The sequence below is a fragment of the Bison bison genome, unplaced genomic scaffold (assembly GCF_000754665.1).
Source record: "Bison bison bison isolate TAMUID 2011002044 unplaced genomic scaffold, Bison_UMD1.0 scf7180017864370, whole genome shotgun sequence".
NCBI lineage: Eukaryota > Metazoa > Chordata > Mammalia > Artiodactyla > Bovidae > Bison > Bison bison.
Genome location: NW_011494942.1, coordinates 13,767,102 through 13,781,409, shown reverse-complemented (window position 1 = coordinate 13,781,409; position 14,308 = coordinate 13,767,102). Strand labels below are relative to the sequence as shown.

Below are 14,308 nucleotides of genomic sequence, written 5' to 3'. Positions count from 1 at the left end.
TAAGAATGTTCTGACTGGCAGCCAGGTTTTGAACATAATCTTCTGTAACAACCCAGAAGCTCAAACAATGATAGAAGAAACAACGGCCAGTCAAAAGAGACACAACAAAACCTATATATTTATTACATATAGAACTGAAGGCTCTCCTTTTTCAGGCTTAGAATATGTTACTTAATTTGATAAACTCTACTTTGCTGCTCAGTTTCTCACCATTTTCTTCAGTTTTACACTTTAATCAGAGTTGAAAAAAATATCAGAAGCCATGGGTAACAGGTTTGATTGCAAGACAATGGAAAGGAGGATAAAAGAAAGAGACCCACTTGTCAGAGTGTGAAGTAAATACAGAGAACAAAGATGGTGCCAAGGACACAGAGGCAATTAACTCAATCCAGGCAAATTCAGTAGAAAGACAAGTCAATCAAGCTCTCTTTAGTAACCTTTGTGGCCATCACTCTACGAAAAGAAGTTCTATAACTAATGCAAACAAAAATGTCCCAGAATTACCAGGGAGTGAAACTGTTGGTTAATTCAAAGACAAGTTTAATCACTAAAACTTAAAAAATTAAAAAAATATCTCTTTATACCTTCTAAAGTTATTGATATTAAGCATAAGTACATGGAAACAAAAACTTTATCTATCCAAAGTATTGCATATCTTCTGAACAGTGTCACATACATAAGTGTAGAAACCTCAGACTATAGAAAAAGAATGAAGCGGTAGTGGCCAGGTGACAAACTTCCTACAGGATATCTGATGAACCTGGCAACTGCTAATATTCTGTTTTAGTAAGAATGAAACCCATCTAGTTTGACTTCAAAGGATTAGTTTTAGAATTAGCCAAGAGACTAAAAAGCTGGAAAAAATATTTCTACTATAACCATAGCAACTTGGAAAAAACTCCCCAAATATGTAGTGACCATTTGTAATGTTCTCTGGTTTTTGATACCCTTCCTATGTTTGATGAATTTCTAGTCTAGGAAGTACGACTCCCTTAGGTAAAACCCAGAAACCAGAAAATTTAGTTATCTAGCCTGCCCTACCCCGAAGGCTCTGATAATCAATCAACTGTGAAAGACTTCGATTCAGAAGTGAGCAATTAGGGGAAGGAGGCTCTGTATAGCACCCATTTGCTCATAAGGATAAGAATCATTCATTCTCAATATCCTTTTATTAAAACTTCTGCTGCTTAACAGGCTGGAGGCAGTTTTTTCCTACTTAAAACAAAAACCCTGGTTGTTATTAAGTGGCTACTAGAAGCAGTTGAAGGCAATACATCCCTAGGAAAATCAAAAAGATCTATGAATGGTTATCTGACACTATAAGGGTTGATGGCTCCAAAAATCCAGCTAATTTTCTGAAGAAAAAAACGTGTGACAGCCCACAGCCCACAGCAGCAACTGCCGAGTACTGCAATGACTAAATTAAGCAATGGGTTCCCACAGTGCCTGATGAGAATGTGGTGACAAAAAGGGACTCATCTTTAAGCAAGTTTTGTGGTGTAGTTTTTGGTATTGTTTCTGGAAGCTTTACCTTGACCCTGGTTCTCCAGCTCTCAACAACTTGGTCAACTACTCAATATCCTTTTAATAAAACTTCTGCTGCTTAACAGGCTGGAGGCAGTTTTCTTCTACTTAAAATAAGAACTCTGGTTGTTATTAAATGGCTACTAGAAGCAGTTGAAGGCAATACATCCCTAGGAAAATCAAAAAGATCTATGAATGGTTATCTGACACTATAAGGGTTGATGGCTCCAAAAATCCAGCTAATTTTCTGAAGAAAAAAACGTGTGACAGCCCACAGCCCACAGCAGCAACTGCCGAGTACTGCAATGACTAAATTAAGCAATGGGTTCCCACAGTGCCTGATGAGAATGTGGTGACAAAAAGGGACTCATCTTTAAGCAAGTTTTGTGGTGTAGTTTTTGGTATTGTTTCTGGAAGCTTTACCTTGACCCTGGTTCTCCAGCTCTCAACAACTTGGTCAACTACTCAATATCCTTTTAATAAAACTTCTGCTGCTTAACAGGCTGGAGGCAGTTTTCTTCTACTTAAAATAAGAACTCTGGTTGTTATTAAATGGCTACTAGAAGCAGTTGAAGGCAATACATCCCTAGGAAAATCAAAAAGACCTATGAATGGTTATCTGACGCTATAAGGGTTGATGGCTCCAAAAATCCAGCTAATTTTCTGAAGAAGAAAAAATAAAAAAAGTCTCGCAGCCCATAGCCCACAGTAGCAAGGAAACAAACTATTAATTACAGTCACTTGAAATGAAGTGACAAATGAAGGCAAAACTTTGGGAGATCCAGTGGCTTTTAACACTGAATAATACAGAGTATGAAAAATTCAAGCAAAAAGTTAGTTGCTTCTCATTCCACAGGTCAGCTTTGTAAAAAGATATGGAAGTGCTCACAATCTTAATGATGCTACAATTCTCAGTTCAAGGCAAGGATCACAGCCACCACAGCCATGAGCTACTCCTTAACCCTGTTCCCTGGGAGGGAAGAGCCAGCATTAGTGACGAGCATTGTCTTCTATGACCCAAGAGAGGTGACTGGTACCACTGCTTTCTACCTAGACCATGGGATGTGGAGGTGGAAGACCTCAGCAGAAGCACATAAACTAGAAGGGGCAGGAGGAAATGGTTACTATGATTATTAGAAGGGCTAAATTAAAATGCTTTGACCTGCAGTGACCATTAGCTCTGGCTACCTGATCAGATGATCTGTATGGATCAAACAGATAGGGATACAAAAAAAAAAAAAATTTCCAACTTAATAAAATAATTAAGGTATCTATATTTAGTGAGAGAGGTCTGACTTGAGCCACTGCAACAAAAACTTGTAATGTCTTTTCCAATTTCTAGTCCTAAGTCAATTCACAGACCCAGAGTTTTTTGAGTGAAGGAGAGAATGTAAGTCCTTGAAGACATATATTGCAGGTGTACACTGTAAACTTTCGGCTTGGCCTTCCTCATAAAGGCAACTGCACTGAAGAAAAGGAAATGCTTCTCTGGTGGCTCAGAGGTTAAAGCGTCTGCCTCCAATGCGGGAGACCCGGGTTCAATCCCTGGGTTGGGAAGATCCCCTGGAGAAGGAAATGGCAACCCACTCCAGTATTCTTGCCTGGAGAATCCCATGGACGGAGGAGCCTGGTAGGCTACAGTCCACAGGGTGGCAAAGAGTAGGACAGGACTGAGTGACTTCACTTTCACTTTCACTTGGGTACTACTATCTAATCTATCTACTATCTAATCTATCTAATTGCTCTGAATGAGAACTAAAACTGGGGGCCTAGAATACCATTGTGGACTAGTGGTGAAAAAGGATGCTAGTGGGAATTAAATGATGCTGCTGCTGCTGCTGCTAAGTCGCCTCAGTCGTGTCTGTGCGACCCATTGGACAGCAGCCCACCAGGCTCCTGATGAGTGGAATTTTAATCTGAATCTGCCTCCTATCTAGGCCAGCTGGGCCCTTAACACATACAGAGTATACAGTTAGAACTGGTGGAAGATATAAATGACTAAAGCCTAATCAGATAGTCATTTCTACAAAGCTGTTGTAGCAGACATGCATTCTTTACCAGAACTCAGTACCATGTATACAAGTATAACCTGGAAAATGCTTTTCTCCCTCTATTACAATAGACATAGAAACACCTACCATAGCTATTTTTCATATGACAGGTAGGGCAATAATGCATTTTATCTTAGGCTTATATACATTATTTGGCTCTGAACCACAGTATACTTACCTCACTAAGACCATTACTGTCTCACTATTACACAGGACAACTGCACTGATGATATATGTCTCTAGGAACTACAGTAATACTACTCAATATTCTTCATAAAGAACAGGTATGTAAAAAATACCTGTGAGTCTAATACGAGTGCAGTATGGTGAGAGATACATCAAACAAAAATATAAGAGCTACATCTTAGTGAAGTTTCTGAGAGTCCAGTGATCTTCAGCATATCAGGACAGCTTCTTCAAAGTTAAAGATAACTTACTGTGCCTTCTGCCACTAAAAGAGCAGCACAGAGCTAGATACGACTCTTGAAGGTAATACATCTTGTTTTGATCTATTTATGAAGTGACCTGAAAGCCTCTACTTGTGAGGGGACCCTGGAGGAAAAAGGAGGCTTCCTAGTTAGTCCAGGCTGCAGTACATCTACTTGGACTTAATGACCAATAGACTCAACAGATGTTAGAACTGTCAACAGTTTGTTAAGAGCCTGTGGGGAGTTCTGATAGAGGAATCAGAAATAGGAAGTAAGCACCTGGAACAGTGAAACTTGATGTGGAATCCTCCCTGCTGGTGGAAGTGGTGGCAGACTGCGTTTTCAAAGCGGAGGTTGTGAAACGGGTTTAGTCGTACACAAATGGCATGACAGGAAAGCAGAAGCAACCGCAGTCTTCTTTCCTATTCGGTGGGGGAACAGCAGCACCAGAATTCCCTCACCAGACCAGTTCTATGTCATGGTTTTAGGCTTTAATTTTGGAAACGGAACTGTTTCTCTCATCCAAATAACCTCTTAATAAACAAAGTCCTTTTCTTTTTTTTTGCTGAATCATAGAAAACTGTTGCTTAAAATTAGGAGTTCAATCTTAATATAAAAACATAATTTTCAAACAGACCAACAATCTATTGAATTGATATTAATATTAATATTATGTTACTCTCAAATTCTCTGATCAAGGGATACAAAGATAAAAAGTAGTTCTTAAGTGGTAAACCAATCTGAATGTTGGAGCTTTACATATAAAACTGAGGATTTTGAAATCTCAAGTACAGAATCTCAGTTGAACTAATCAATGATGAAGGAACAAATGAAAAATTACTAGAAAAAAATATAGGGCAGTGAATATCTTTAAAGGAGAAAGAACAAGAAGAGATATACACTGGTACATCAATCTCAGAGAAGGAAAAGAAGTGCTAATAAAATTACTGTCTTGACTATTCATTTAGTATTCCATTTAGTATTATTCCATTGAGTATTACCATTTTTAAAAAATAACAAAAACAGTCCGACATTTTAGTCAGACATGATTCACCTATAATCTAATGGTTTCATAAAAAAATAATGTGATGATCATAAATGACATATCTTTTACTTCTCTGTTACAGACTGGAGTTCACATATATTAAATAATTGGGCTCCCTTTACAGAGTGAGCACGAAGCTTTCAGAGAAAGACAGGAGCACAGAGAGGTCATGTCAGTGCATATGAATCAGCAAGGAACAGAACATCAAGGAGGTTTTCTCTGTTTTCATATGAGAAGAAAAATACCGCATCTCTTAGAAAATGGTTTTTTCATGCTGTTTCCAAGGCACTATTAGTTACAAACCAAATTGTTATTTTTGCTGGGTTTTTTTTTTAAAGGAAAGAACTGATGGCTGAAAAGATACATATGATGGAAAATAACTATACAATAAATCAAATAGAGTAAATTTTAAAACTACCAAATATTCTTTAGTAATAATACCATCTCCTTTCTACTGGAAGTTGGGGATTTTGATAGTGGAAGGAAATAAGAAAACAGTCACTTCAGGAATTTCTTTTAAAAAGCAGCACAAAAAATAATTCATTTCTTAACTATAACTTTCTTTATATATTTGAAAAAGAAATCAAAGAATCAGAACTAGCAGGTATTCATAAATATTCAGGATAGTTAAAAGACTATTAGCCTATTATGAAGTCTACAATCCAAGAGATATAAGTTCTATAGTGCAACTGTTTAAAGTATACAAGAAGAAGGTAGTGTATTTTTAAATGTTTTACAAGAAATTTTGCAGATATTAGTGCAAGGCTTGAATTGATATTGCTCAATCATTGTACCTTTTTGTAATAACAACGATTTCTTCTTTCTACATCACAAAACAGAATTAGGAACTGAGAGAATTTCCTGGCTGTCCAGTGGTTAGGACTCAGCTCTTTCACTGCTGTGGTACAGGTTCAATCTCTGGTTAGGGAACTAAGCTCCTGCAAGTCATGCAGAAAGAATGAAAAACTGAGAGCCACTGAAGAGAAGTGTCAGACTGGAGGAGAAATTGAAAGTGAAAGTGAAGTCACTCAGTCGTGTCCAACTCTTTGCGACCCCATGGACTGTAGCCCACCAGGCTCCTCCATCCATGGGATTCTCCAGGCAAGAATACTGGAGTGGGTTGCCATTTCCTTCTCCAGGGGATCTTCCCGACCCAGGGATTGAATCCAGGTCTCCCGCATTGCAGGCAGACACTTTAACCTCTGAGCCAAGGAAATCAACCCTGAATATTCATTGGAAGGATTAATGCTGAAGCTGTAGTTCCAATAGTTTGCCCACCTGATGCAAAGAGCTGTTCACTGGGAAAGACCGTGATGCTGGAAAAGATTGAGGGCAGGAGTAGAAGAGGGTGACAGAATGAGATGGTTGGATGGCATCATCGACTCAATGGACATGAGTTTGAACAAACTCTGGGAAATAATGAAAGATAGGGAAGCCTGGAGTGCTGCAGTCCATGGGGTCCCAAAGAGTTGGACACGACTTAGTGATTGAACAACAATGTGGTTTAGCTCCAGGCTAAAATTGAACAAAATAAAATACATATATTCTCCAAGCTAACTGAACTTTAGAATTTAAAAAAATGAGCAGTTTTCAAATAGAATATGTTGAGTTCATGGCTCATTTTCTTGATTTGCTCCATAAAAAAAAAAAAATGTTTGCAATACTTACTTGTATATTTTAATATATTTTAAAGGGCTGAAGTAACTTTGACATGTTAGTTCTGTTTTGCATTTTTTTTTTAATTCCTAGAGGAAGTATAATTTTAAGGGAATTTGGCATTAGCCTATATGTCCATAGAAACGAGCATTAATTCCAATGATGTCCCTTATGGCAGAAAGTGAAAAGGAACTAAAGAGCCTCTTGATGAAAGTGAAAAAGGAGAGTGAAAAAGCTGGCTTGAAACTCAATATTCAAAAAATGAAGATCATGGCATCTGGTCCCATCACATCATGGCAAATAGATGGGAAAACAATGGAAACAGTGACAGACTTTATTTTTTTGGGCTCCAAAATCATTGCAGATGCTGACTGCAGCCATGGAATTAAAAGACCCTTGCCCTTTGGAAGAAAAGCTATGATGAATCAAGATCACATGTTAAAAAGCAGAGACATTACTTTGCCAACAAAGGTCTGTCTAGTCAAATCCATGGTTTTCCAGTAGTCATGTATGGATGTGAGAGTTGGGACTATAAAGAAAGCTGGGTGCCGAAGAACTGATGCTTTTGAACTGTGGTACTGGAGAAGACTCTTGAGAGTCTCTTGGACTGCAAGAAGATCAAACCAGTCAATCCTAAAGGAAATCATTTCTAAATATTAATTGGAAGGACCGATGCTGAAGCTGAAACTCCAATACTTTGGCCACCTGATGGGAAGAAGTGACTCACTGGAAAAGACCCTGATGCTGGGAAAGATTGAAGGCAGGAGGAGAAGGGGACAATAGAGGATGAGATGGTTGGATGGCTGGCATCACTGACTTGATGGACATGATTTGAATAAGCTCCAGGAGTTAGTAACGGACAGGGAAGCCTGGCATGCTGCAGTCCATGGGGTCACAAATAGTCAGACATGACTGAGTGACTGAACTGATGGGGACTTTAAGACAACTAAAGAGAATAGGCTAAGGGTTTAGTTCTAAACCACCTAATGTTGTCATGACAATTAGGAAAACTAATTAGGGATTGAATTTTATATAAATTAAAACATTAAGACCATGCAGGAATAAAATAACATTTCAAGTATCTAAACGAATAGTCTTTGCTAGGATACTCAAAAGTTCACCATAGGTGAAAAATGTATTTAAAAATAATTTACAAATTTTATGTAATACTTAATTTCAAGCTATTTCCCAAATGAATTGTGTGTTCGTATGTGTGTGTATGTCTGCACTGTCTGTGTCAATCTACTTTTTTACCTAATTTATCTGGATGGACCCAATTTGATTAATATTAATATCTAGACAGAGCCTATAAAATTTATCCAGTTTATTTAGATGGAGCCTATGAAAACAAAACATATAATTACAAGTTTGTTAGAGAAGAAACTGACAATCCTAAAATACCACATGAAAAATGACGTGTAAAGTAAATTATCCTATCAGATTTAAAGAGTTACTCAGGAATCACCATACACAGTTTGCAGTCAGACAGAACCAAGTTAAAATCTTGCCTCTTTTTATTGATCTCAGGCAGTTAGCTTACATCACTGACTTAGTTTTCCTTGTCTGTAAAATCCAGATACCATTTTAGAAAAGTTTTAAGAGTAAGTGAAACAATGTAAACAAAGCAGCCACTATGGTGTCCTGGACAAACCTGGCACTCAGAAATGGCTGCTGCTTTGATGTTGAAGCTGAAACTCCAATATTTGGGGCACCTGATACAAAGAGCTGACTCATTTGAACAGACCCTGATGTTGGAAAGATTGAAGGCAGGAGAAGGGGATGACAGAGGATGAGATGGTTAGATGGCATCACCGACTCAATGGGCATGAGTTTGGGTAAACTCCGGGGAGTTGGTGACGGACAGGGAGGCCTGGTGTTCTGCAGTTCATGGGGTCGCAAAGAGTCGGAGATGACTGAGCGACTGAACTGAACTGAACTGATTATAAGAATCAAATAACATAGGTAAAAACCTTTATATATTTTAGTTGTTAAACAAATACGTATTGCTATTATGGATACCAAGGTAAAAGCTCTCTTTCTTGATTATCTCATTTATCCTCATGTCCTGAGCACAGCAGAACATCATTAAAGATGCTTAACATTTCTTTACAGAATGGGAAAAAGATTAAAACTGAAACTTCTCAGTACACAGCTCAGGTTGGAGGATGGAAGGGTATATAAAGATGTACGTTGTATAGATATAAGGATCTATGTTGTATAGATCAAGATGCTGGCAATCTTAAATACCACTTCTTATTCATTTCTTTCTAACCAGCTTAATAGCAGCATGGTAAAGGCAACTGTGACTCTTAATAAATACTTCATGAATAAATGAAGGTATATACACAAGCTTTTTAACTTCCAAGGTTGGCTAAAGGGTAAGTAAAACAACATCTGAAAAAAAAAACAAAATCTCCATCTCCACTATCCTCAATAACAACAGCTTCATGAACTAGTACATTATAGAACTGCAACCAAAAGGCATATTATGAATCTAGAAATAGGCTTTTTAATAAAAATGTTTACAAATTAATTTGCCTATTCCTATAGGAAACCAAACCCTTTGGTTTCTCATGTAACATTGTCTATCTTCCATTTACTATGTAGTCTAGTCCATATTTGGAGAAGGAAATGGCAACCCACTCCAGTATTCTTGCCTGGAGAATCCCATGGACAGAGGAGCCTGGTGGGCTGCTGTCAATGGGGTCACACAGAGTCAGACACGACTGAAGTGACGTAGCCTGCATGCATGCATTGGAGAAGGAAATGGCAACCCACTCCAGTATTCTTGCCTGGAGAATCCCAGGTACAGAGGAGCCTGGTGGGCTGCCGTCTATGGGGTCACACAGAGTCAGACACGACTGAAGCGGCTTAGCAGCAGCAGCAATATCAGCTAGTCCATATTTTAGTTTCTATTTGACTGAAATGAAAAAGCCCACTCTTATCATTGTAGTCTTAAGTGATCTTCTGGAATTCTATTGCTAATTATTATCAACATAATGTTTTTTATCTTTTTTCAAGCACTACATTATGTTATGGTATTTACTATTGCTTCAAGCCATTTTTTGAACTTATATAATTACTTAAGATAATATGCTCTTATACTTTCCTTCTAAAACAAAAGTTATAGCTTTTTAAAGATACGGTGGTTCTGGTCCTTCACAGGAGCTTTGATCTGGTAGATACCATGTAGTGCCATGCAACTAATAAAACATAAATATGAATCTCTGTTATCCTCTTAGTCTTCTTGGCTTTTAATTTGAAACTTTCACTCTGACCTATTCACAAAATTCTTCCCTGTTCTTCATTGCTGCATCTTGCCCACAGAAATGGTTTGCCCGGCGGTTAACAGCTCAGGCTCCAGAGCCAGACTGTCACTTTCTAGCTTTGTGATCTGGTGGCTAATAACATTATTGTGAGTAATTAATATATACACACTCACACATGTAATAATATCCTTGGACTAGTGCCTGGAACCTAGTAAATGCTATGTAAGTATTAGCTTCTACTGTTGTTGTCATCATTGTTATTTCAATTTGGGGGCCTTTGGTAGCCACCACTTCCTCTAGATCTGACCTCTGCCTTTCCTTCTGTATCAGCTGCTCACTGTTTGCATCACACGTTATTCAGCTATTCTTCATCTCAAGAAGCTATACCCAACTGTAGGCCTTTAGTGATAGCATACCCATCAGGTGTGTCAACTCTTCACTTCCATGGCCTTTGACTCAAAGCTGACACTTCGATTTTGTTGATTAGACTATGATTAGAATCAATTCTTATCACCATCTGAATTTTAAGAACTTTAATGTTGTACAATAATGGAAAAATCAACTGAATATTTAAGAAAAAGCTAAAACCTTTTAATGAAGAATAAAGCTAATTGTCACTATCACTATAATGATTCAAGAAGTGATTGAATTATTTAGATGAACATTTAAGTTACACAAAAACAGAATAGGCATTTTTAGATACTGACTCTAACTAAAATATTTATACTTACTGTACTCTGATTTAGAAGTTTTGCTTTGTCTTAAACAAAAATGTTATGACAAAGAACAAAGAAGAGTACTAAATTAATTGCTGGGCCAAACCAGTTAAGTGCAAAATTAAAATAAATTTTAATTTTAAGTTAGAACATATTTATGTCTTTTCCCTGAAACAGGAATTATAGTACTTAATCTAAGCATTGTTATGTCTATAGTATCTTCTTAATGACCCCACTGTTGAAATGGAAACGGTCAATAGATTTGCCTTACCAAAGTCCATGATTGTTAACCTATCAGTAAGTTCTTTCAAGATTATTCTCATGTAAGTGAGTCCAGGAGAATAAGAAAGAGGATCAAGAAGACTGTTAAAATATGAAGTGAAAAACAGCAATAAATTTGATTTTAAGGTGTACTGTATGAAATAAGCTTTCAGAGTATAAGATAGAAAAATAGTAACCTTTTAGATCATACCTATACAAATCTTTAAATTCCCTTTGACATAAAAAATGAGGTACAGCTGAAAGTACAGACAACGATTGAATGTGAGGGTATATTATTCATTTTAATATGACCTGGTCAGATAAAAGCCTTTTCTAATATGAGACCCAAAGCAAAAGTTACAAGGGCAGATGTTGAATTCCTACTGAGTTGCTTGTTGTGCAGGTAACAATATAGCCTGCCCCAAGACAGGAGAAGCAAGGCCAACTGATTAGGATGAGAAGGGGCAAGAGGCTGGGCAATGTCAGCAAAGTGTCATTTCCCTACAGTGATGTATAAATAATACACCAAATAAATATAAATGATGCAAGTGATTTATACCAAGAATTAAAAACCCGTGGAGAGATTCATCAGTTGTCAAGGAAAATGTTACTCATAGTCTTAACTAATTTCAGAACTTGAAGACTCACACTAGAGACCAGCTGGTCTGACTCCCAAATTATTAAGAGGAGAAAAGTAAGGCAACACAAGTTATTAAAGAACTTGTCTTGAAATCATGTTTAATTCAAGTAACTATATAAAAGATCAGAAACTAAAGAGAGTTCATTTTGGCCAAATAGTGCCTTTTATTAAACAGTTTGAGATGCAAACACTCAAAAATACTGTAGAAAACCTGGATCAAATGAGTCCTTTTATAATTAAAAAATTATAACAATGCTTTGACCACAGAAACTTTGAAGTAAAGGTAATTGCTCCTTACTCCTCTCTGAAGATCTAAATTAAAAGAATCCTCTAAAGTGCAGATTATTTTCCTGGAGGTGATTTAGAAAATACAGGCCATAATTCTGGTTCTTAAGAGGAAAAAAAAATAATCTTTTATTACATTTGGATGGGATTTTATTTTTTAGGAATCACTGCTTGGCTGTGAGTAGTTGTTGCTTGCTGAATATTATTCACACTTCCTCCCTCATAGCAAGCTCATGTGTAACAGTCTTAACTTGTGGGATGAGTTAGAACACTTCATTCTAATCCAAAGGCCATAGGTCATTTTCAACCACAAATTCTTCCTCCCTAGGGAAGTGTCAAGGGATGTGGTCTTTCCCATCTCATTTTTCTACAATCTCCTTTAGTCTAAAATAAAGTTTATGTCACTAATGACCATGTCTGAAATACTATAATGCATTATCTGGTAATTAATATCAAGAGAGAAATCTTTTCCAGCACCTTAGGAATTTCAATTGTCTAGTTTTAATGAGGCATAATGAAAGAATAAATATCTTGAAGGGCTGACAGGAAGAAATTTTCTCATCAAGATTATTTTGATAGCCTAGAACAGGAGTTGACAAATGTTTTTCTGTAAAGGGCCAGACAGTAAATTTTTTTAGGTTATGTGGGCCCCATGATCTCTATGAACTACTCAACTCTGTGGTTGCAGCATGAACACATAAATGAATGGATGTGGTTGTGTGTTTCAATAAAACTTTATAAAAACAGGCAGAAAATCAAATTTGACCCATGGGCTGTAGTCTGCTATCCCTTAATCCACAATTTGTAATGATTCAAGAGAGTTTAAAATAAAAAAAATAATTTTAATAAAGTATACTATGGCTGTTATAAATCACTACACTTAGGGATACCTAGCTGATTCCCAGATAAACTGAGTCAATGTTAAAATCTTTTCAGGTTTTCTTGCTTACCTTTTCCTCTCTATTATATGAATTATAACAAAAATTTCTAAATTCATTAAAAATGTAGACAACTTCTATCAATTAATATGAAAAAATTACAAGAAGTGAGATTGCAAAACTTTGGCTTTTCAATTTCATACCATATTAGTGAACTCAATATAATAATTTTCTCAGTTTAACAAGATAAGAGTTTATAGAGGATTTTTTAATACTATCATTTAGAATACCTACAAAAAAGCACTTACAAGATAGTCACTGAAACAGATTCATTATTAATTTGAATTATTTTTCTGGTTGATCATTTTAAAAGCTTTCTTTGAATAGTTTGATTACACACAAACTTTTGATTATTATTATGAATTGGACTAACAGTATCAGTATTATGTATTCAACTTAGTAAATTCAGGATGTAATTTCAGTATAAATTTTGATTCACATAATTAGTATATAGGTAGTATAGGTATAGGTAATCCCTTCATCTGATCTAAGATGTTTAGATGGATGAAGGTGAGTATTTATAAAGTTTAGTGACATCTCTATTGATAACAAAAAACCCTGGTAAATGACATTTAAAAGTAAAACATTTTCTCAATATAATTTTAATTTAATCCTAGCATAATTCTAATTCTAATTCTGAATATAACTGTAATACTCAAAAGGGTTGGATCACTGATTAAAAACTTGTTGAGTCCAGATACCCAGAAAAAGGAATATTATCCCCTATAGTGATTTGCAATTCTACTGCACTTAATATTGTAGGATAAATTATAAGCTATTTGAAAAGATAATCATTTGAGATATTTCATTCTGTTTTTCTTTTAAAACACTGAACTTTTGACTTTCTTGAGACTTGAAGGCTAAGTCAAAGATCTCTCTTGGTAAATGTCACATTGCATGTGAAAATATGTAGTTACTTTTAACTATATTTTGATATTGATTTCTAACATAATTCCACAGTGATAAGAGAACAGACTGTGCATGACTTCAATACCTTTAGACCATGAAATTTTTGTACCTTGTTTTAAAGCCCCTGGATATGTTCCACTGTCTCCTGGTTTATACTCTACAGAACTTGAATAGAATTTGTATCCTGCTATTGTGTGAAAATTCTATAAATCTTAATTATGTTGAATTGGTTCACAGTGCTTTTCGGGTCTACTATATCCTCCTACTTTTCTGTCTATTCACTCTATTAATTTTTGAGACTTTGAAATTCCAACTAAAAATCTTAATTTATCTACTTAAAAATAATTATAAAAAACAAAAAAAAAGAATAGAAAATGCCAGAGTACACTGTTCACAGTAAGGGTAGGTACTGTCTTGTAAATTTTTTTTTTCTAATTTTATTTTTGTTTATAGATTCATTGAGAATTGGGTCACAATGTAAACTGCATTTCTTAAGGCCACTCCAATACACAATGATTCACACTGTGGCTTTTGCTTAACAACATATATTGAAGATTGTTATACTACAGTTTTAAAAAAAGTTAAA

The 14,308-nt window shown here is 36.0% G+C and overlaps 1 protein-coding gene across 2 annotated transcripts in view; it reads right to left on the bottom strand.

Annotated features, from left to right (window-relative positions):
• CCDC91 (coiled-coil domain containing 91) overlaps positions 1 to 14,308 on the bottom strand; it is a 311,209-nt gene that overhangs the window by 54,007 nt on the left and 242,894 nt on the right. The window contains exon 12 of one of the 2 annotated variants that reach the window (XM_010856028.1): positions 3,196 to 4,425. The exons of the other annotated variant lie outside the window; for it this stretch is intronic. Coding sequence (XP_010854330.1) covers positions 4,219 to 4,425 — 207 coding nt within the window. The 3' untranslated portion in view covers positions 3,196 to 4,218. Of the gene's footprint in view, positions 1 to 3,195; positions 4,426 to 14,308 lie in introns of those variants that run through there. 2 annotated transcript variants of the gene reach the window in all.